This window comes from Peromyscus eremicus, chromosome 7 (genome assembly GCF_949786415.1).
Source record: "Peromyscus eremicus chromosome 7, PerEre_H2_v1, whole genome shotgun sequence".
Taxonomy (NCBI): domain Eukaryota; kingdom Metazoa; phylum Chordata; class Mammalia; order Rodentia; family Cricetidae; genus Peromyscus; species Peromyscus eremicus.
The window spans coordinates 45,360,975-45,382,864 of NC_081422.1; the positions used below are offsets into that span (position 1 = coordinate 45,360,975).

At 46.0% G+C, this 21,890-nt stretch overlaps 1 protein-coding gene across 7 annotated transcripts in view; it reads left to right on the plus strand.

Annotated features, from left to right (window-relative positions):
* The first annotated feature begins 6,609 nt into the window (after positions 1–6,609).
* Positions 6,610–21,890, plus strand: part of Ppp2r1b (protein phosphatase 2 scaffold subunit Abeta) — a 34,144-nt gene continuing 18,863 nt past the window's right edge. For 2 of the 7 annotated variants that reach the window (XM_059267859.1, XM_059267861.1), the window contains exons 1-10: positions 6,612–6,786; positions 7,536–7,626; positions 7,972–8,072; positions 10,880–11,112; positions 12,131–12,278; positions 15,853–16,008; positions 16,303–16,417; positions 16,851–16,921; positions 17,187–17,321; positions 19,472–19,645. In XM_059267859.1, the coding sequence (XP_059123842.1) occupies positions 6,673–6,786; positions 7,536–7,626; positions 7,972–8,072; positions 10,880–11,112; positions 12,131–12,278; positions 15,853–16,008; positions 16,303–16,417; positions 16,851–16,921; positions 17,187–17,321; positions 19,472–19,645 (1,338 nt within the window). In that variant the 5' untranslated portion in view covers positions 6,612–6,672. Of the gene's footprint in view, positions 6,787–7,535; positions 7,627–7,971; positions 8,073–10,879; positions 11,113–12,130; positions 12,279–15,852; positions 16,009–16,302; positions 16,418–16,850; positions 16,922–17,186; positions 17,322–19,471; positions 19,646–21,890 lie in introns of all 7 variants that reach the window. The other 5 variants (XR_009380237.1, XM_059267862.1, XM_059267857.1 and 2 more) reach the window with 4 other exon arrangements.

The window sequence follows — 21,890 nt, forward strand, 5'->3', positions numbered from 1 at the left end:
GACCTAGGCAGACTTGGGATTGAACAAGGTGAGCGATGCCGGACATGGAATGAGGGTCCTGGCCTTCAGATGTGCTGCCTGGCACCAGTCTTCTAGCTTAACCTAGAAGCGTGGAGACTGTTCGGTTTGAGGCTGGTGTTTTGTTTATGATTTAGAGGAGGGTTTTTTTGTTTGTTTTTGTATCCTCTAGATCATCGGATTGGATTTGTGCAAATAGCATACAAATAACAGCTTATGCTACTGTTTAGGCTAGATTTGTAGCTCAGTGATAGAGCACTTACAATCCGTGTATATTAACCTTTTATTTTAGAAGGGAAAACTGATACTCACAGATCCCCCCCACCCCAGCTTTGCCCCCCATTTGTCCCTCCCCTAGGAATCCAGCTCAGGCCCTCAGCTGTGCTAGACAATACTTTACCACTGGGCTCAGCCTCATCCACCACGGCACATGCTTGAAGTCTTCCATCCTTCACCTCCTTTGGGATGTTGGGATGGGGGACGTGGAAAGAATAGATGAGCACAGAGAATGCGATTTAGTCAAGGCCTCTCTCTCTTTACGCTCCTTGATCGTTTTCAGTGACCACAGCCTGGAGTTTGCAGTCAGCAAGTTCAGTCTTCGCTGGAGCTTCCCGAGAACACCACGGACCCCAGCTAAATGGAATCTCACAGTCAGATCAGAGAGGGAGTGGACTTCCTGAAGTCCTAGAAATTAGTATACATTCTGGTTTGTGGTTACAGCCCCAGCTCTCTTTCTGCTGAGTTATGAGAGGCATAGGCAGGGGATTTGGGCACAGGTCCTTTCTCTGCCTGGTGACTTTTCTCCTAAGACTTATCCTGGGCAGCTCTGAAAAGAAAGTAAGAAGGAACATCACCTTCAGGGGAGACGCAGGTAAGAGACCCAGAGAGCAGGAACATGTGAGAATAAGCCAAGCTTCTGTGAGATCAAATCTCTGGCAGGGGCAGTTCTGCTGGTTGCTGAGACCTACTATTCTACTTACGCTGACTGGGCCTAGTATAAGTTGTGATAAGAAGCTTCTAAAATAAGAGAGGGGAAGGGAAGCTGGGCTCTACCCTGTGGACAGAGCAGAGCTGAGCAGAGAATAGCTGGGCATCTCTGGATGCCATAGGTAGGACCAGATTGGGGAGGCTGCAGTGCGGTGCTTACAGACCCAAAGGTTTGTAAGAATCTTCGTGTTTCAAATTCAAAATGCAGTGAGGCTAGAAACCAAAAAGGGCAACATAGAAACATGGGGAAATGGGTGCTGTTATGTCACTGACTGGCTTCAAACTTACAGAAATCCACCTGCCTCCTCATCCGGAGTGAGTGCTGAGGTTAAAGGTGACGGCCACCACACTGGCTTGGTTTTTCTTAAGGTGTGCAGCCTAGATTAGCTGGAATCCTTGATCTTCCTGGAGATAGCCCTGAGTGCTGGGTTTGTAGTTGCACGCTGCCCTATTCAGCTCTGAGCATCATATGATTTACTCTGCTGCACAGCCACATGAAGCTGGGCAGGCTGTAGATACAAAAACCAAGGTTCAGTAGAGAGTAAGTTATTTGCCCAGTGTCACACAGCAGGCAACTGGTAGAAATGGCCCTGCAGCCCACAGCATCCCTGACTCCCTCCCGAGTGTCCTCTCAACAGTCGGATGTAGTGTTCTGAACCAGACTGATGAGGCCAGTTCTCTGATTTGCTCTTGCCAAGAATTCAGGTAGGGGTTGGGGATTTAACTCAGTGGTAGAGTGCTTGCCTAGCAAGTGCAAGGCCCTGGGTTCGGGCCTCGGCTCAACAACAACAACAACAACAAAAAGAATTCAGGTAATGCTTTTACCCTAGCTGCTGAGGAGATGAGGGGGGAAATAGCCCTGGTCATGCTTCTGAGTGCTACAGCTTCCTTTCACTGCTGTGTGACCTCAGCTAAAGCCTTCTCTCACTGTTTGGAATATCGTCATCCATAGACGGGGGTCGGGGAGAAATCTGACACAAAGAAAGAAGAGGGAAAGAAGGTGAAAAGATTGATATGAAATATATGAGTTCCTTAGAATGAGACAGTGTTTGAATAAATATAAATGTAAGATGTCATTGAGTGCCACTGTGGTGACTGCTACATCATAGTGAATTAAGCATGGGCCTGGGAGTCACTTTACACTGTCATCTTGCTAAATGAAGATGCAGATCCGTGTTCATAGATCCAAATGAAAGTTTACTAACTATGAGCAGACTTCTCTCCTTGTCATTATCCCTAAATATCCCTAAAAAAAAGGCATGGACCTGTTAGGTGAAATGATCTGGAGATGTTTAAAACACATGGCTGGGTGCAGACTGTACACAGGTTCCAAACCATTTTATAGAAGTGCCTTGAACATCGTTGGATTTTGGCACAGGGGTGTGTCTGCAACCAAGCCCTTGGTTCGTGCCGAGGGATGGCTGTATTGGGAAGGCACCTGTGTGTCCTGTTTCATGAACTGAGCCATTCATCCCTCTCTTGCTGGTGGTGGGAGTGAGTCAGAAGTCTAGGAGTGCTGTAACCTACAGGTCTCCCTCTGTGCTAGCCTTTTTGAGTGACTGGATGGGACGGACCCTCCTTTGCCATTGTGCCTGTTTGTAAACCTGTGTCTGTGAGGAACAGGCAAAGAGCCTATTGAGGATGGGATGTTGTTCAGATTTCCTTCGGATTGGTCCTTTTTTCTGTGGCACAGAGAGCCGTGGTGTCTGTTGATTTCACCAAGCTGTGTGATCATATTCTTGCTGCGTTATTGTACCGGAACTGGGCAAGCCTAACCTTGCCTTCTCTCAATTCACACTGGATGAGTGAACTGCTGTGTGGGTGTCAGCTCTGGCTCGCTGCTAAGACAGCCTTGTCTCAGAGGCTTCCTTCAATCCTCAGCCTGGACTCAGCTATTGCCCCCTGGGCTCCCTGGTCATTGGTTTCTTGTGGTGTGTGTGTGGGAAGTGGAGAGGAGGCTGGAGGCAGTCTTGGAAAGGAGAGGGGTGTGTGTGTGGAAGTTGTTCAGCACCACAGGCTGTATTGGTAGAGCCTGGCTGCCTGCCAGCAACCTGGCAACAGAGGGATTACCTTTCTAATCAGGCAAAACCCATAGCCAGTAGGGACAGAATTCCTTATTGGTAAACAGTTAGCATTGTTGTTTGCATTTCCTGGACAGAGATGGCCTCCAAAGATTTGAGATCCTTTCTGAGCCCATGCCTGTTGCTTGACCTGGTGATTGTCTTTCTGGATAAACCTTTTAATGAGTTTCAAACATCAGTCACATTAGAGTCTCTGGAGAGCCCTGTAAGTTGCCTGGCTCCAGTTTTAGGGACTCTGACTCAGTAAGGCTGAGGTGGAGGCCAGGAATTTGCATTAAAAAGATTTTTTAATTTTATTTATTTATTTTATATCAAGACAAGGTGTCACTATATAGCCCTTGCTGGCCTGGAACTCAGAGATCCACTTGCCTCTGTCTCCTGAGTACTGGGATGCATGAAATGAAATGCTTTTTAAAGTGTGCATGCATGCATGCGTGTGTGCATAGGGGGCATATGTGAGGGTGTCTTGCTCTATCATTCTCTACCACTTCCATTAAGACAGCCAGCATCTCTCACTCAACCCAGGGCCAGGCTGGCAGGCAGCAAGCCCCAAGGACTCCTGTCTTCCTATCACAGCACCAGACAGGGCTACAGGTGTTACAGCTCCATCAAGCCTTTTAAATGGCGATTTGAACCCAGAAGCTCACGTTTATGTACCAAGTGCTCTTACTCAATGAACTGTCTCCCTTCAGCCTGTAGGTTAAATCCAAAGCCTTGAGCATATAAAGCACATATTCTATCGCTGAGCTCCATCCACAGGCCCAGGAATCTACACTTATGACAAAACCCTTGGATGATGGGCAGTAGATCATATTTCCTCAAAGCCCGCCTTTGGACTTGGCCCCCTTTGGAAGCAGCTTCTCCCGCTGTGGCCCATTTTCATGCGTTTACTGGAGGCTTTATTAGCATCTCTGCCCTTATTACCTGCTTTGTTCTCACAGTCTCACAGTTACTGGAGGAGGAACCAGGTGGTTAGCTCTGTTTTACAGGGGTGAGGGGGTGGAGAGTGTGACCGAGGCTTGGGGAGAGGTAGGTCACCATGAGTCAGAGACACAGGTGGGTATTGAAGTCTGGCCTCGATAACTCTCAAACCAGGCAATTTTCTAGGTTCTATTTCCTCAGCTTGTGATATCATGTTTAATCATAGTTATTCCTTAGGCCTCCACCTCATTGTGCTTGGTGGAGCAGATCACATCTGACATTTAAGCAGGGTAGCTTAAGGCCAGTGCGCCAGTTTTATTAGCCTGTTGAGGTATGGGAACAACTAGGCTACTCCTCTTTGTGCTTCTTTCTTCATCATTTCTGAACACGGTTTAGCTAAGGGAATAGAAATCTTCTATTGGTAAAGTCAGGACTTCTTAGCTTAGCCCTGTGTGTCTCTTTTGCTGGGTATTAGGGATGGAGTAGTGCCTCCTGCATGCTAGGCAAGTGCAGGGAGGATTGCAGGCTTGAACTTCCCATGCCAGGCTGGATCCATCAAGGTCTCTCTGTGAACCCTGCCTGGCCTAGAGCTATCGATGTCTCCCCTGCCTCTGCCTCCTAAGCAATGGATTATGAGCATGCACCTGGGTGCATTTTTTGGTGTGTGTGTGTGTGTGTGTGTGTGTGTGTGTGTGTGTGTGTGTGTGTGAGACAGGGTCTTACTATGTAGCCTCAGCTGACCTGGGGCTTACTATGTAGACCAGGCTGGCTTCAAACTCACAAAGATCCATCTGCCTCTATCTTAATAAGCTGGGATTAAAGGCATGCACCCTTAAGCATGGCTTGGATCCACTTTTATTTTTTAATTTAATTAATTTTTAGGTTTTTCTTTTTTTTCAGAGACAGGGTTTCTCTGTGTAAACCCTGGCTGTCCTGCAACTCACTCTGTAGACCAGGCTGGCCTCGAATTTACAGAGATCTTCCAGCCTCTGCCTCTCAAGGGCTGGGATTAAAGGCGTGAGCCACCACTGCCTGGCCTCTGTTCATTTCTTATGAGCCCAGAACAATAAAAGCTGTGTGGAAACTGATGCTAGTACAGGTGCTGAAGTCATATGGCAGGACTGGGTAAAGGAGAGCTTGGGGGCCAGCTCGATGGCTCAGTGGACTTTGTGTGTGCCACCAGACCTGATAACCTGAGTTCAGTTACCGGAACCCAGCTGGTAAAAGGAGATAACCCACTCAGCAAGTTGTCCTCTGACCATGCTTGCATGCTTGCTCAGTGGCTTATGTGTGCACACAACACACACACACACACACACACACACACACACACACACACATTTTGTAACTTAAAAAACAAAGTAGTCACCCCAGCATTCCAGATTGTGCCTTATACGAATCTAAAAGTTATCAAAATAAAAAGAAAATGAAAGCCTTCAAGCATACATTCACGGGCCCAATTTGAAAACAAAACAAAACAAAACCCAAAAAACCAAAGCCCAAACTGCTGAAGTCTGTTGGTTTTCGAGCCTTGACTACTAAAGGCTAACCATCTCCTGTTTCCTGCTAGGAGTCCCATGTTTTAAAAAGAAAAAATAAAAAAAAATCTTACTTCCTAAATTGCATTTATTAATAACTTGACAATTTCATTAAGGCACAAAATAGTGTCATTTGAGAACTTGTGATAGTGGTACAGAACTACCAATCTAAGTTGCTTACATCTCAGTCTAAAACATAAGAAGATAGGGCATTTAAGTTACTTTGTGCAGTTCAAAGGGCAATGAAAATTTTCCATTAAGTTCTGTGAGAAAATGCCCAGGACCACCTCCTCTTGGGGTCCTCTGGGAGGACTTCTGGAGGTCTAGGGAGGCCAGTTTCCACCCCACCGAACTGGGGAGATTAAAACTGGGCCTAGTTATGCTTGGTGGCTGTGCTTCTTGCTAAAGAGCGGTTTAAAAAGAAGAAGACAATACAACAGAAGGCGCCGTTCCAGTACCACACTGAAAAGAAACACAAAAACAAGAGAGCCGCATGTTTTGAACAGCTTGCGTGGAAAAAATATTGACTGGGGAGTTTGGACAGCACTGTTCATTTTCCCTCACCGCACTCATTATTTGTCTTAAGGAGCAGGAGCCAGCCACGATTTTGGCAAACAGGCCAGAGGAAGAGGTGGAGGGGTTGTGTGGAGGCTTCTCGCCCAGGGGGAAATCAGGGCTGAGACCCAGTGGCTCCAGGCCAGCATGAAGTCTGGGGGAGGTGCTAAGCTGCTTCCTCCTGGCCTAGGGTACCGACTATGGTCCTGGAGTTCTACTGAGGTTCGGCACCCATCACTCAGGAAGGCTCCTCTCCTTCGGAGCACAGCGAGCAGAGGATGAATCCCCGCCCATGTTTCTTTCGGCTGGGGAAAGGATGCAGGGGTTCCATTGGCTTTCTCAGCCCGCCCTTCTTCTGGAGTTCAGACCCCAAGTTCCAGCAATGGGGCTCAGGCCAGAGCCTCCGCGCGCAGGCTGAAAACTCCACTCCTTTGCTTCCCCAGAGCGTGCGGATTGGATTTAGCCCCGCCTGCCTGGGTGCGGGGCGTGGCCTGGGTGCGGGGCGTGGCCGGGGCTCGGGGCGTGGCCGGGGCGCAGGGCGTACGGCGGCGACTAGCCAGAGGAGGAAGAACATGGCGGGCGCAGCGGGGCCCGGGGCCGGTCCAGGGGCAGCGGGCGGAGATGGAGACGATTCGCTCTACCCGATCGCGGTTTTAATCGACGAGCTCCGCAATGAGGACGTGCAGGTACTAGGCTGGGGCTGGGGAGCCGGGGCGAGCTCGGAGGCGTACAGGGTAGGGAAGCGGGAAGGCCGGCTCAGCCATGGGGGCGGCCCCGGGGACGGCAGAGCAGTCCGTATTCAGCGCTTCGTACGGGACCCGGGACGGCGGCGGCTCCGCGGTGGTCCGCCCCAGCTCCCGGCAGCCCTACCTCAGCCTTCCGGGGCGGTGGCTCCCGGCTGCTCCGGCGGTGGGGCGGGGAACCAGTTCCCGCCTCGGGTGGACCAGCCGCGGTGGGTGGGTTGCGGGGCCGCCCGAGAGCGGAGGAGCGGCCCGGGGACCAGGGTCCCTTTGAAGTGCTGTGGAGTGTCTGCCTCGGCTGGCAAACTGGCCCGGCTGGTTGGGTGGGTAGAGCGCCACAGCTGATGAACCCAGATGAGTGGTGCATCAGTTGTGATGGAACTTTTCTCTGAAAAGGGAGGAGTCTTGTTTAACCGTTTCACCTGCTTCCTTCCGTCCAGAGTTCTCTCTTTTCAGAATCTCTCACTGCCCGGGTGTTTTCATTCATTCATTTCTTTCCGGGCCCTTCAGTGTTCTCCCCAGGATAGCCTCTGGCTAATGACGTGGTAAACGGTCCTTGAGTTATTTTAGGAATAAGATCTAAGTGAAAGTCTCATCCTCGTTATACATACGCTCTGCCAGTGTCTCACCTATCTGCTTCTTTTGACCTGAATTGCAACCATCTTTTGCTTTGGTCTTCCCGCTTCATTTTAAAGCTCCGTCTCAACAGTATTAAGAAGTTATCGACTATTGCTCTAGCACTCGGGGTGGAAAGGACTCGAACTGAACTGCTGCCTTTCCTTACAGGTATGTGTCCTTTAAAGAAACACGTTCCATTTTCCATTGGCTTTCAAACTATTTTTTTTTTTTTAATTTGTTACCTAGCGTAGCAACAAGTACTAGACGGAGCAGGTGCCTTCTGCAAGGTATATAGAAATATTACGCCAGACATACTCAAACATAAGCCCTGTAACTAATGGGAAGGTAGTTGACGTGGGATATGAATGTCTTAATAATTCTGTGAAACATTCAGGAAGACTTCTGACTTAGACAAGGAAGAAGATGCTTTTAAGATTGTAGTTGCAGCATTGGTATGCATGCCAGCTCGGTGGCACTTGTCCCCAGGGGCTAACCAACTGCTGTTCTTTCCAGATACAATTTATGATGAAGATGAGGTGCTGTTAGCTCTTGCCGAGCAGCTGGGAAATTTCACCGGTTTGGTGGGAGGTCCTGACTTTGCCCACTGTCTGCTGGTGAGTACTGATCTATGGCCTACCCTCCGCCTGGAACCCTGTAGGATCAACTGTGTCTTTATTATCTGGTGATAGACACACTGCAGCATTTTTTTATGCAGATCTTTTTATGGGCAGGTAGTAATAATGTTGAGTGAATGAATAACGTAGGCACTTTAGCTTAGCTCTTTTTTTTTTTTTTTTTTTTTTTGGGTTTTTCGAGACAGGGTTTCTCTGTAGCCCAAGCTGGCCTCGAACTCACAGAGATCCACTTGGCTCTGCCTCCCGAGTGCTGGGATTAAAGGTGTGCACCACCACTGCCTGGCAACTTAGCTCTTATTTTTATCAGCTGAATATAAGAACTTTTTTTCCTGCCTCTGTAGACTTGTTAGAGATGTGGAGGAAGGGAACTTAATTTAGTTTTCTTTCTTCTTTTGTTTGTATTTTTTGAGACAAGGTCTTGCTGTGTAGCCTTCACTGGCTTGAAACGCTATATAGACCAGGCTGGCTTCGAACTCAGAGAGATCCTCCTGCCTCTGCTTCCAGAGTATGGAGATTAAAGGTGTGCCCTACCATGCAGATGATCTAGGTCTTAAAGGATGACTAGAAACTGACTGGCTGTACAAGGCCGAACTGTCTGTTTCAGGGCTTTCAATATTCCATAGAAGATGCTGGCTCCCATGGTTCCTAGCTCTACCCTGAACCCTTCCGTAGAATTCCAGACATTGATGGACATTAGATAAGTTGAAACTTGTAGAAATCAACAGTTAGATGTGGGCTGTCATTTTCCCCTCAAAATAAGCCTCTTTTTAGTTGGGTCAACCTGCCACCCAGCTATACAAGCGCAACCGAGAAGGTAGCTGCTGTTTTCAGTGGTGCTAGAGATTGAAGCCAGGCCTTTGCTTCCTGGGTATGTTCTCGTTCACTGAGCTGCAGCCCAGCACTAGAAGGCGTTCTTCAGTCTTCCTTCCCTCCTTCCTCACATCTGAGCCATTAGTCCTGCAGACTTTGCATCTATCCCAGTCAGTCTTAGAAGGTCACTCGTGTGCTGAGCACTTGGTCCCCAGCTAGTGGCATTATTTTGGGAGTTTCTGGAAACTTTGGGAAGTGAGATCTAGCGGTAGGAGGTAGGATGCTGGGGGCAGCTTCTGGAGGGTATTTTGCCTCTGTCCTTGGATTCTGCTTCTTTGCAGGAAGGCAGAGAAGCTCTGCTGCCACACTTTATTACTACTGTGTTGTTCTGCTGAGACTCATGGGGCCAGGCAACCATCAACTGAACTCTTGAAATTGTGAATCAGAATAAATCCTTTGTTTCTGTTAGCTATTTTTGTTCACAGCAGTGAAAAACTCATAATGTATACACTGTGTTCCTCTTGATAATTCATTCCACACACACTGGTCTTTCTGTTCATTGTAAACCCGGCTCATATTTCCTTAAGACATTGTCTGTAGGTGTTATCTCTAGAGAGATGCTATTTAGAGTTTTCTGTCGCTGACTCCTCGTAAGTCAGACAGTTGCATTTTGTATGAGAGAGGCCTTCCGCGGCCCCCATTGCAGTAGCCTCATGATCAGCCCCTTGCCCTGTTCTCGTCCGATTCCACCACTAGGATGTAGACTCCTTTAGAGCGAGGCATCCTGTGTGTTTGTTCCTCTTGGATCCTCAGTGCCACAACATAACAGTAGTCATTACGGAAAGAATGAGTTCCATAGGCTTACAGCTGTGAAACTGTTGGGGTTCAAAGCTGCTAGTGTATAAAAAATTGGAGCGAAAGTAAACAGGAGTGGTCATGAGGGCCCAGAAAAGGACAATGGAAAGCGGGCAGAGTTCAAACGAAGGGACTGGTCACAAGCCACCCTCCGGAGTTTGGCCTTCTTCTGTAGTAGTGAGAGGAAAGTCACGGTGGGCAGGGCACAGATCATGAGTGGTGTCTACCTTTTGAACCATATTGGGCAGGCACACTTCTTCCCTGAGGTCTTGACCTTCACTCTTGGTCAGTTCTGCTGTGGAGTTTTGTTCTGATTTCTGCAGCTGTGCCTTATGCTGAATTTACTGGGATCACATGCAAATTGAGAAAGGCAGCTAGAGGTCCAGAGAAGCAGCCCATCGCCACGTCTACCAGGCCACGGCACATTCAGTTACCGACAAGGGTCAGACCTTGAACCTCTCCGTCTTTTGTATCTCTATAGCTGCAAGATCTCCCCTATTTATTTGCATTTATTATTTGACTGTTCTTTCTGAAACTCCTAATTTGCTCTTGGAAAGATTCTGAATATATTTTGAAAACAAAACAAAAAAACCTGGTGTTGACTCAGCTTTTTATTGGTTGCATAAATTGATGCTATTGAACTCTCATGGACAGGACTGCTTGCCGCTCCAAGAATGTAGAACGGTGCACAAAAGGAAATGGACTCTGTAGTCTGACCAGAAATTACCACGCAGTTGTGGCACCCACAGTTGGCCGTAGTTTGGGACTTGTTCTTAAGGAAATATATGCACACTACTGTCTGAATGTGGCTGCATTTCATTTAACGTCAGCTCCCAGTAATAGTGATACCGTGTCAAGTCTCTTCGACTGTGTCATTTGTAGACACCATCTGGGGATTGCCATCTGGGACATGCGATCTTGGCTTTTCTGCAGAAGTCGTGTCTTCAGGTTGGCCACACCATATGTTATCACTGTGAGAACTGAAAGTAACCATTTGGTATGATGTAGTTAACATTCTGGTTACATGTACCGTTTCTCTTCAGTCACATAAAAGGTGTCAATCTGTGTCTAACCTGATTTAATAAGTTGTCATCTCTGGTTTTCCTTTTTGATCTCTGCAGCCTCCTTTGGAAAGCTTGGCTACTGTGGAGGAGACTGTCGTTCGAGATAAGGCTGTGGAGTCCCTGAGGCAGATCTCTCAGGAGCACACTCCCGTTGCGCTCGAAGCTCATTTTGTACCTCTGGTGAAACGCCTGGCAAGTGGGGATTGGTTCACCTCTCGTACATCTGCGTGTGGTTTGTTCAGCGTTTGCTATCCCAGAGCTTCCAATGCTGTCAAGGCAGAAATTCGACAGTAAGAGACAGTATTTTTTAGTGTCTGCGATTATTGGGGACTTATAGCTGGAGTTTACACAGTACTTTGTTGCCATCAGACTAGCCTGATGGGATTGCTGATGCTTTTTCATGTAGTTGAATATATTTTACTGATGGCTTAGTGTGTGTGTGTGTGTGTGTGTGTGTGTGTGTGTGCGCGCGCGCAGGAGTATTTCATGTGGCAACCTCTGGTGATGTTCCTCAGGTGTCTTCCTCCTTTTCTATGAGACAGGGTTTCTAATTGGCCTGGAACTTCATCACATAGGCTAGCTTACCCGGCCTTCGAGCTCCCTGGGATCCGCCCATCTCTGCCTCCCACCTTGCCACCTCTGAGGTTATAGGCACTGCCACTATGCTGTGGAGCCGGGAGATTTCTCGGGTCCCACCCGGCCCCTTGGTCCCACCCGGCCCCACAGTTCCTCAGCCGCTTATTAAATAAACATTCAGAGGCTTAATACTAATTACCAATTGCATGCTATGGTAATTATGGCAGGCTTCCTGCTAGCTAGCTCTTATAACCTAACCCATTTCTATTAATCTGTATGTTGCCACATTACTAGTCTGCTGGCATCTTGCTGTTCTTTAGGCAGCAGCTGGCGTCTCCCCTGCCTCTGCCTTTCTTCTTCCTGTCTCTCTCTTGGATTTCCTGCTTGGCTATAACCTGACTTGCCATAGGCCAGAGCAGCTTCTTTATTAACCAGTCATAGCAACACATATAAAGCAGCTTATTATTAACCAATGGGAACAACATGTATTCACAGTGAACAGAAAGACATCCCCCAGCAGTGCTGAGCTATTTGTGTAGGTCCTGGGGACTGAGTGGGCTTCACTTGGGAGGCAGGCACTTTCCTGACTGAGTTTCCTGGTCCTTTCTTTACATCTGTGAGTAGAAACCTAGTCATTGATATATGTAAGGGAAAGGCTCCAAAGGCCATCTCTTGGTATTGGGGCATGTTTAACCAAGTGTTTGACAGGAAATACCTTATTTCACGCTGCAGGCACTTCCGTTCCCTGTGCTCAGATGACACACCAATGGTGCGACGTGCTGCTGCTTCCAAATTGGGTGAATTTGCCAAAGTTTTGGAGTTAGACAGTGTGAAAACTGAAATTGTTCCATTGTTCACGAATCTAGCTTCAGATGAACAGGTAACTCGAGGCTTTAGAGTTAGGAGACACAGATATGCTCTTTAATAGTGGAAAACACATTTGTTGGGGGAGTTTTGACTCTGCTGTAGGGTCCTTTTGCAGGTCTGACCTGGTGTCATCCTGATGCTCGTGTTTGTTTCTGAACTAGGCCCCACTTTCTTGACAGTAGCAGCTGTTAGGAGGGGTCAGCAATGAATTGAGTTCTTTAACTAGGAAGCCCAGGACTGCGTCAGGGATGGGTCTTTCAGATTTGTGGGCTGTATTGTGCTATGCCGAGGAAGCACTTCTGCAATCCTGACTTTGTCCATTCTGCACTAGTGTGCGGTATCACCACACACAACGGCGATCTTAGATCCCAGGGTCTGCTTTCTTTGGTGTAGAAATGATAAAAATGACTTAGTACAGTTGTTTCTCAGTACGAGGGTGGGGAAGGTTGCAGGGTCGTCTGTAGAGCTGTTTCCATATGTAAAATGGGGGGTATTGGCCACTGCTTGTACACCCTCTTGTGTACTTACTCTGAGTCACCTTTAGAGCACTCGCAGTACCTCATACAGCATGAGCCAGGCCTGGGGAGGTGGTTCAGCCTGTGAAGGTGATAGCTGCCCAGACCTGGGCCTGTGTCTGTCCCCAGAACCCATCAGAGCTGGATGTGGTGGCACACTCTGCAATCCCAGCACTCCTATGGGGACAAGAGAGTCACCCTGAAAAACGTGGGCCAGCCAGCCTGGGGTGCACAGTGCAGCAGCAGAAACAAGAGCAACCCTACCTCAGCAAGGTGGAAGGCAAGGACCAAATCCCCAAGATTGCCCTCTGACCTCCATATATGTGCTGTGGTATGCGTGTACCCACACACTCTCACATACACAGTCAATAAATAATAATAATAATAAAACTATAGTGTAAATGATCTATATATAGTTAGTATACTACTTTCTTTAGGGAATAGTGACAGGAAAACAGTCTGTATATGTTTAGTACAGATAAAACAATTTTCCCAAATATTTTGATCCATGGTTGGCTGAATCCATTGATGTGGGGGAACCATGGACATGGACTGACTATATCTCTCAGCCTGTTTTAAATGGCTACATGTATTATGAAATTAGGTTCTCCTAACAGCTCATGGCACTCAAGGAAATGGAGACCCAGCTAGTTTATGACACTTGTTCAAGGCTGTATGCAGCTAGTGGTGAAGTTGGGTTTGAATGTACATAGGCTTCAGCCCCAAGTTTCTAAGTCTTATCATTTGAACATTGGCAACATTTCAAGCATGCAGATGTCACACGTTCATGGTGGTTTCCGTGTTTGAGCAGGACAAGCTTAGAACCCTTGTTTGGAATTTAGCTGGTTATACTTCCCATGGCATCATTTGATATTTTCTTTTATCTTCTGTCCTTCCTGCAAAATAGTAGACTAGGGATTTGCAGACTTTCTGGTGAGGACCAGCCAGGAAATATTTTTGGCTCTGTCGGTCATAATATCCGTGTTGTAGTTGTTGAACTTTGCTCCTGTAGTGCTGAAGTAGATACAGACTATGGAAACCAATGGGTATGAAACTCACCCACTCGTAGGTGCTCAAAAAAATATTGAAATATGTATACATTGTGCCTTCTCTGACATGAGTAGAAGATCTGCTCATGGCTTACTCATTGACAGAAACATTTATTGAGTGCATACATAGAGTACCTCCATATGTGAGGCACAGTTGTAGTGTTAAGGGCATACAGGGACCCCGCTCTTATGGAACTTACATTTTAATGGAGAAAAAGAAACATGATAAAAATCAGGCAAAAATGTTTTGAAAATGCTGTAACATGGTGGGACACTGATTGCTGGTCAGCAGAGTGCTCTGAAGAAGGAGAGGAAAACACTGTCTCTGCTCCTTTCAGGAGCATAAGAGCCCAGTAAAGAGAGGATACGAAGTAGGAAAAGGCCAACATTGGAACATGGTGGTTGGACGAGTCCAGTAAGCATGAAAGTGGAGAAGAAGGAAGGGGTGGGAGCATCGTTGGCCCACAGCTGACTGCGGTTTTGGATTTTCTTCTCTAGATGCAGTGGGACTCTGCCTAGATCTGGAGAAGAGGTGTGACATGTAATTTACAGTTTTGAAAGGTCATTCTGGCTTATGGGTGGAAACACAGTTGTAGGAGGGATAAGGATAGAAAGAGAAGGCCAGTTAGGTGATAAATCGGGCAAGTGATGAGGGTGTATGTGTGTGCTGTGTTGGACTTGTGTGTTCACGCTTGTGCCCACACACACACTCACATGCACGCTATGTTGGATTTGTGTTTTGTTGTATCACATATATAGTAAATTTCTTGCTCCATTTCTCCTTGGTGCTCATAGATTTTCCCAAGGCTGAAGTCATAACTCCTAATGTCTAATTAAGCTTTAATTTTGTGTTTTCTCTTACTCAGAAGACATTCTTGTGTTCCATTTGGCATTGATCAGCCTTATATCTGGAAAAGCAGGTTGTCTCCCTACTTTTCCAATTTTCTTCTGCTCTGTTTTACTCGACATGGTTCTCTCTGTTTGAGTTTCAGCATTTCAATTCAACTGTTATTTGGCTATTAACTTTCCCCCAGAATTTCTGTGTCTTCCTTTGTACACTATGTCTCATGCTACTGTTCCGGCCAGTAAGTAGTTGGAAATAGCTTTCACAGTGATCTCCCTTATCCTTTAAACTCTTCAAATATGTTATTAATACTTATGTAAGTATATTTTCAACTTCTTACTATAATAAGGCTTTGAATATAGCATTAAATTAAAAAATAATCTTTATATTTTGAGGCCAATCAGACGTCCCAGTGGTAAAGCATTTGCCTGATTTCAATGCTCAGAACCCATGGAAAGGTGGAAAATGTGACTCCAGGATGTTGTCCTCTGACCTCCACACACATTAGTCACATACACTAATGACACTTAGAACACCTTTTTCATTTTACTTAATAAAAATTTGGCTGCAGTCAAGATAATTTGAACAAAGTGCCATTTTTATGTCTTTCACATGCCAAGGAAGAGGTTACTCAGCCATTTGAAGACCTAAAGACACACCATCATAAATGGAGGTTATCCTAGTGTTTCTATTGCTGTGATGAAGTACCATGACCAGAAAACAAGTTGGGGAAGAAAGGTTTATGTGGCTTATACTTCCACATTGTAGTCCATCACAGAAGGAAGCCAGAACAGGAACTCAAACAGGGAAGGAACCTGGAGGCAGGAGCTGATGCAGAGGCCACAGAGGGGTGCTACTTACTGGCTTGTGCCTCACATGACTTGCTCAGCCTGCTTTCTTATAGAACCCAGGACCACCAGCTCTGGGGTGGGACCGTCTACAATGGACTGGGTCCTCCCTATGAATCATTAATTAAGAAAGTGGCCTAGAGCCTTGCCTACAGCTGGCTCTTATGGAGGCATCTTCTCAGGTGAGGTTCTCTCTTAGATGACATAAATGAGCCAGCACAGTGGTTTTCTCTCCCTCTTTCTTAAACAGTACCTGTGACAGCATCGCCTCACACTACACTCAGTGTGCCCTATTTCAGCAAACTGACCGAACAGAATGTTTTTCCTTTAGGATTCTGTACGCCTGCTGGCTGTGGAAGCTTGTGTCAGTATTGCCCAGTTACTGTCTCAGGATGACCTTGAGGCCTTGGTCATGCCTACACTCCGGCAAGCAGCGGAAGATAAATCTTGGCGGGTTCGCTATATGGTGGCTGACAAGTTTTCAGAGGTAAATGCACTGGCATTTCAAGTATTCAAAACCTACAGGCATTTGCCCCACAGATTTTCTGTCAGACACAGCTTATAAATTCTGTTGAATAGTTTTGAATATAGCATCACAAATTTTAAAAAGGAGACAATTAATCTTTCTATTTTGGGGTCAGTCATATGGCTCAGAGGGTAAAGTGTTTGCCACGCAAGCCTGCCAGCCTGATGTGGTTACAGTATACATTTGAAGATTGTACTATTTTGTTTTTAGTAACTTTTTATAGTATACATTAAACCTGTATAAATTGTTTTCTAGCTCCAGAAAGCGGTGGGCCCTAAAATCACGCTCAATGACCTCATCCCCGCCTTCCAGAGCCTCCTTAAAGACTGTGAAGCTGAGGTCCGAGCGGCCGCTGCCCACAAAGTGAAAGGTGGGTCTGCCTGCAACTCCTTTGACTTTGACGTCATTGATCGGATGTGATTTTGGTTTGGTGTTTTTACTGAAATAGGCCCCAAAATGTATAAATCAGAAAAAAAAAAATCAGTCTGTGTAGCAGCATTTCCATCGACATTGATGCGTTTGCCATGTTCGGAAGTTTGGCGGAGTTTGAAGTTATAAGATGTTGCCGACAGAGATGATGTCAGCGTGCAGCTGCCGTTCCATAGTTCACATTAGACACCCACTGTGTCTTCTTGCTCCTTTAGTTTGTCACACGGGGCATTTAGACCATGCTATGAGAAGCAGGCTAATTTTCTCCATTAGTGTTTATTTGCTTAGACATGTGATTTAACTTGAACTGTTGGAAAGATCTGATCAACTTTGTTTTGGCTCCTAGGCAGCATTGCATTGTTTGTTTATTTCAGAACTTTGTGAAAACCTGCCCACCGAAGGAAGAGAGACCATAATTATGAATCAAATCCTGCCCTATATAAAGGTGAATGTGACTTCATTTTATTTGTTTACTCTGTGTGTGAAGCTCTTAGCATTTTAACAAAGACGAGGCATAAAGAAGTCAAATACATAACATTTGTGGCAGTATCGTAGTTGATTTGTGCAAGTCACAATTGTACACTGCTGTGGGTGCTGAGGTTCGTTACCCCGAGGCGTCTGGGTCAGCTACTGTGTGACTAGTGTTGCTGTCGGCTCCTTGGGAGGCGGTGTGGAGGCTTTTGTTGTCTTTAATTTTTATTCTGTTTTAGGAATTAGTGTCTGATACCAATCAACATGTCAAGTCAGCTCTAGCTTCTGTAATTATGGGATTATCTACAATTTTGGGCAAAGAGAACACCATTGAACATCTTCTGCCTCTTTTTTTGGCTCAATTAAAGGATGAGGTGAGTCTGGCTAGGAATTCTTTGCCTTTGATGTTACTGATTTGATGTGATTTGGTGATTTTACTAAAATAGGACCTAAAGTGTGTAGGTGGGGGGAAAATAATAATTTAGATATTTGACAGTCCTTCTGTTTGAGTATAGGGCTACAGATTTACAGGTTTCCCAAAAAATGGGCACAAGGACTTATTCAAAAAAACAAAAAAACAAAAAAAAAACAAAAACAAAAAACATAGTCGGGTGTGGTGGCTCTTGCCTTTAATTCCACCACTAGGGAGGCAGAGGCAGGCGGAACTCTGAGTCCAAGGCCAGCCTGGTCTACAGAGCAAGTTCCAGGATAGCCAGGACTATACTGCAAAACCCTGAATCAAAAAGCATAAACCAACCCGACACACTAAAAACTAGGGGCTGGAGAGGTGGCTCAGGAGTCAAGAGCACTGGCTGTTTCAGAGGACTTGGGTTTGGTTTCCAGTACCCACCTGAGAGACAGCTCACAACTCTGTTCCAGGGGATTCAGTGCCTTCTTCGAACCTCTGCAGGCACCAGACACACACGGTACACAAACCTACATTCAGGCAAAACACTCATGCATATTGTAGATGTAACCAACCGTCTTATTAAATAAGAAACACAGAGCCGATTCAGAGAAGAAAGCCAAGAGGTCAGAGCTAAGAGCCTTACCATTTCTGCTTCAGGGATCCTCTTCAGCCAAGAGAGCTCTCCGAAAGGGACCTACTTCCTGTGTGTATGTCTTTATATAGTCTTTCAGTTCTGCCTTCTTATTGGTTGTAAACCCAAACACATGACTGCCTCGTCACTGCCTGTCTGTAGAGACTTCCAGGTCTTCTATGATTGGTATTGAGATTAAAGGCGTGTGTCTCCAATGCTGGCTGTATCCTTGAACACACAGAGATCTACCTAGCTCTGTCTACCAAGTGCTGGGATTAAAGGCGTGCACCACCACTGCCATGCTCTTGCTATGGCTCTAATAGCTCTGACCCCTGGGCAACTTTATTTATTAACATACAATTAAAAACACATTTCAGTACAAATAAAGTACCACCATATGCATATAAAATAAATGTCTTAAAACCACTCCAGAAATAGCTATCTTTTAAATTTTTTATATTATAGTCACTGGCTCCTTATTTTTAAAACTAATATGTCTTTGCCTATACACTATCTTTTACTTAAGTGTAAAATACAGAATCAGATATTAACCTTTAGGGGCTGGAGCAATGGCTCAGCAGTTAAGAGGCCTGCTGCTTGTAGAGGACCAGGGTTCGAATCCTAGCATCCACATTTGAGTGGCCCACAACTACCTGTAGCTCCAGCTCTAGAGGATCCGACTCCCTCTTCTGGCCTTTGTGGGCACCCACATACATGGGTAGACGTACACATTACACAGACAATACATAGACACAAATGAAAAATTAAAACATTAATGGCAGGCATGATCAAGTGCTTTGTGGCCACAGCAGGCTTAGGTCCTGTATTACTCCCAGATGTCGATGAGGAAATGAGGCACAGGCAGATGAGATGATGTCTGAGGTCTTCCAGCAGTGGCCGATCTAAGATTTGAGTACATAGAATTTAATTCCGGGGCCTGGGCTTTTTACCATCTCATAGACTTTGTGCTCATTTATTAATCAATAGTCTAAAAAACTTTACTGTGCGTGTGCACACATGCACATGCAGAGCTCAGAGGCTATCTGTGGAGTCAGTGATCTCCATCCACCTTTACATGGGTTTTGGGGATCAAAGCCAGGTTGCCAGGTTTGTGAGGCAAGCACCTTTTCCTGTTGAGCCATCCTGCCTGCCAGTCGTTAATTAACTTTTAATACTGGCATACAAAGTCAGGAAATCGCACAGGCCTTTTACTGACATTCTGGTTAAGATCAGTTGCACTGTGTCCTGGATTATCTGTGTATTCAGCATTTAAGATTCCTTCTGCCTGTAGCTCTTTTGGTCACTACTGCAAACCGGACAAATGTTTTACCACTGAGCCATGCCCCAGCTCTGTGACTGCCACCTTTCTAAGCCTGAGTCAGTGCTACATTTTATTTAGTACTTTTTATTCAATGCCTCATGCCAGGAGGGCGCTGGGCAAAGAAGTTAATTTTCACATGTCTCTGGGGCTTGTGTGCTTACAGTGTCCTGAAGTTCGTTTGAATATCATCTCCAATTTGGATTGTGTAAATGAAGTGATTGGAATTCGTCAGCTCTCTCAGTCTCTCCTTCCCGCCATAGTGGAACTGGCAGAAGATGCCAAGTGGAGGGTTCGCCTGGCTATCATCGAGTATATGCCGCTGCTGGCGGGCCAGCTGGTGAGTTCCTGGGCTCTGTGAACAATGGGGTCTGTCAGATCATGGAGCGGAGCAGGTGAGTGGGAGGCTAGGTAGTCAGTCTGGTCTGGTTCAGTTAGATGCACCGAGGTAAATTCCTATGGCCTGTAGGATGGTTTTTATTTTCAGTAGTGAAGGGAGGCCTAATAGAATGGTGTTCTAGAAACATTGATCTTGCTGCCTTCCTCATGATAAAGGTGTAGAGTATATTCATGTAACAGAAATGTTATATTATTTAAAACCTGTATGACTTAAGAACTGATCTGTGGAAGAAAACACGGTTTTAGGATAAGTCAGTTTGGCTTTTTGTTGGACTCTGTCCTAAGCAAAATGAACTCAGGAGCATTTCCCTGCATCCTGATGACAGGAAGTTGAGGATCCACCACACAAAGAGCTTATAATGGTGGCTGTTTTGGATAAAGTCCTGTTATCACACTGTCTGCTATTCTTTGGGTTTCATTATTAGTTTTATTCTAATGAATTTGACTAAGTATAAATTCAAGGCTGGGCTTCATGGTCACATGCTTCCCTTTCTTTCTCAATAGGTGCAGACAGTGGGAACCTTGATAGCCTTCACTGCATGGAGCCCCTAGACTAAGGCTTAGAGAGTTGTCAACTGTAACTGGGGAGAAGGACAAGTGATTGCTCTCAGGGCAGAAAGTGTGCTGTTTCATTTCCAGTGGCTACCATAGTGTGTTGTTAATTAGACACTTGGCATTTCTTACTAGTTGAAAGAAGGCAGACCAGTGTGGTTTTTAAGAATGCTCGTAATGTCAGTTTACTACTGATATTACTATACTTTGTTGTTCCCCACCCCCAAGGCTTATTTCCATTTATTTCAGATCACAACAAATGGAGTTCATATTTTCCATCCAATTGCTAATTTTGATGTTACGAGCATGCATCTTGTCGATGGCCATGGTAGTGTGTTTTTTATCAAATTTGAAGTGCTCTCTTCCTCAGAGTGAATGCCAAGCATACCTCTGTGCCAGGGGAAGTCATCTTGCCACGCTTTTCCACCATCACTTCTAAATGTTGAGGGTCCTTTTCTGCTCTCAGTGATCTGTGCCACTGTCTGGAGTGAGAAGCAGCAGTGGCTAATAATGGGTTTGCTGGATGAAACAGCTGTCTGGAAGGAAGGTGGATTATAGGTACCATTTCTTTGAACCTTAGCTCCACCAGACCTGGAAAGTCTCCAAGGGCCGCCAGCAATATACAGAGCAGTGTGGAAATAAGACAGGTGGTGTCGTGGCTGATTTATACCTTTCTGGCTAGGATGACATACGTCAGTCATGGACAGACATTGTGTTTTACCATCCTGTCTTGTTAGCATATCTGTTCTTTTGATTTTCTTTTTTTAAAGACTGACTTATTTTTATGTGTGTGAGTGTTTTCTTGCACATGTATGTGAAGCATATGCATGCCTGGTACCTGTGGAGTCCAGAAGAGGGTACTGGATCCTCTAGAACTGGAGTTACAGACAGTTGTGAGCTGCCATGTGGGTGCTAGGAACCAAACTCAGGCCTTCTACAAGAGTCTCAAGTGTTCTTAACGGCTGAGCCATCTCTCCTACCTCCGTTTATACATTCTTAGGTTTTCTTTACATGTAAACTTTTTTGTTTTTTTAAGTTAGTCAATTTGTAAAATTCTCTCAAGACTATCCAGCCTGGTTATAGGCCTTGATGAGTAAATACAAAGTTAAACCACCAAATATCTGAAGGAGATTAGAGGAAAATCCTCTACCTGGAATGAAAACGGAATCTGAGAGCTGATGTTGTAGGTCAAGTGCCTATCAGAATCTGTCACAGCAAGGTGCAGCCGTTTGGTGTCAATCACAGGACCATTGGTCTTGGTCACTGGTCAGGAATTTCTTAGACTTGAACCAGAAGAATAAGCCTAAAGACTTCAGAAGGAAGGCAGCAGGAACATGTGCATCACAGAGCGCCCCTGTGTGCTGTGTCTGTCCCAGGGCCAGAGGTGGGCTTGTCCTAGCTGGTGTGGACTGACCAGCAGGCTGGAGAGTCAGGATGGTTCCAGCCCGTCACTTCCACCCTTTGCCTTGCACACCCGGTGCGTGTGTTTTCTCTGCTGCATTCTGTCATGGTCTAGCAGTGCTGTCCTCTGTTGGGGATATCTTGGTGTCAACCTGCCTCATTCTCAAGGACTTGCTGTTAACCAAAAAGGAGAGATGCCAATTACCAAGCCTCTCAGCAGCCATTTTTCTGGG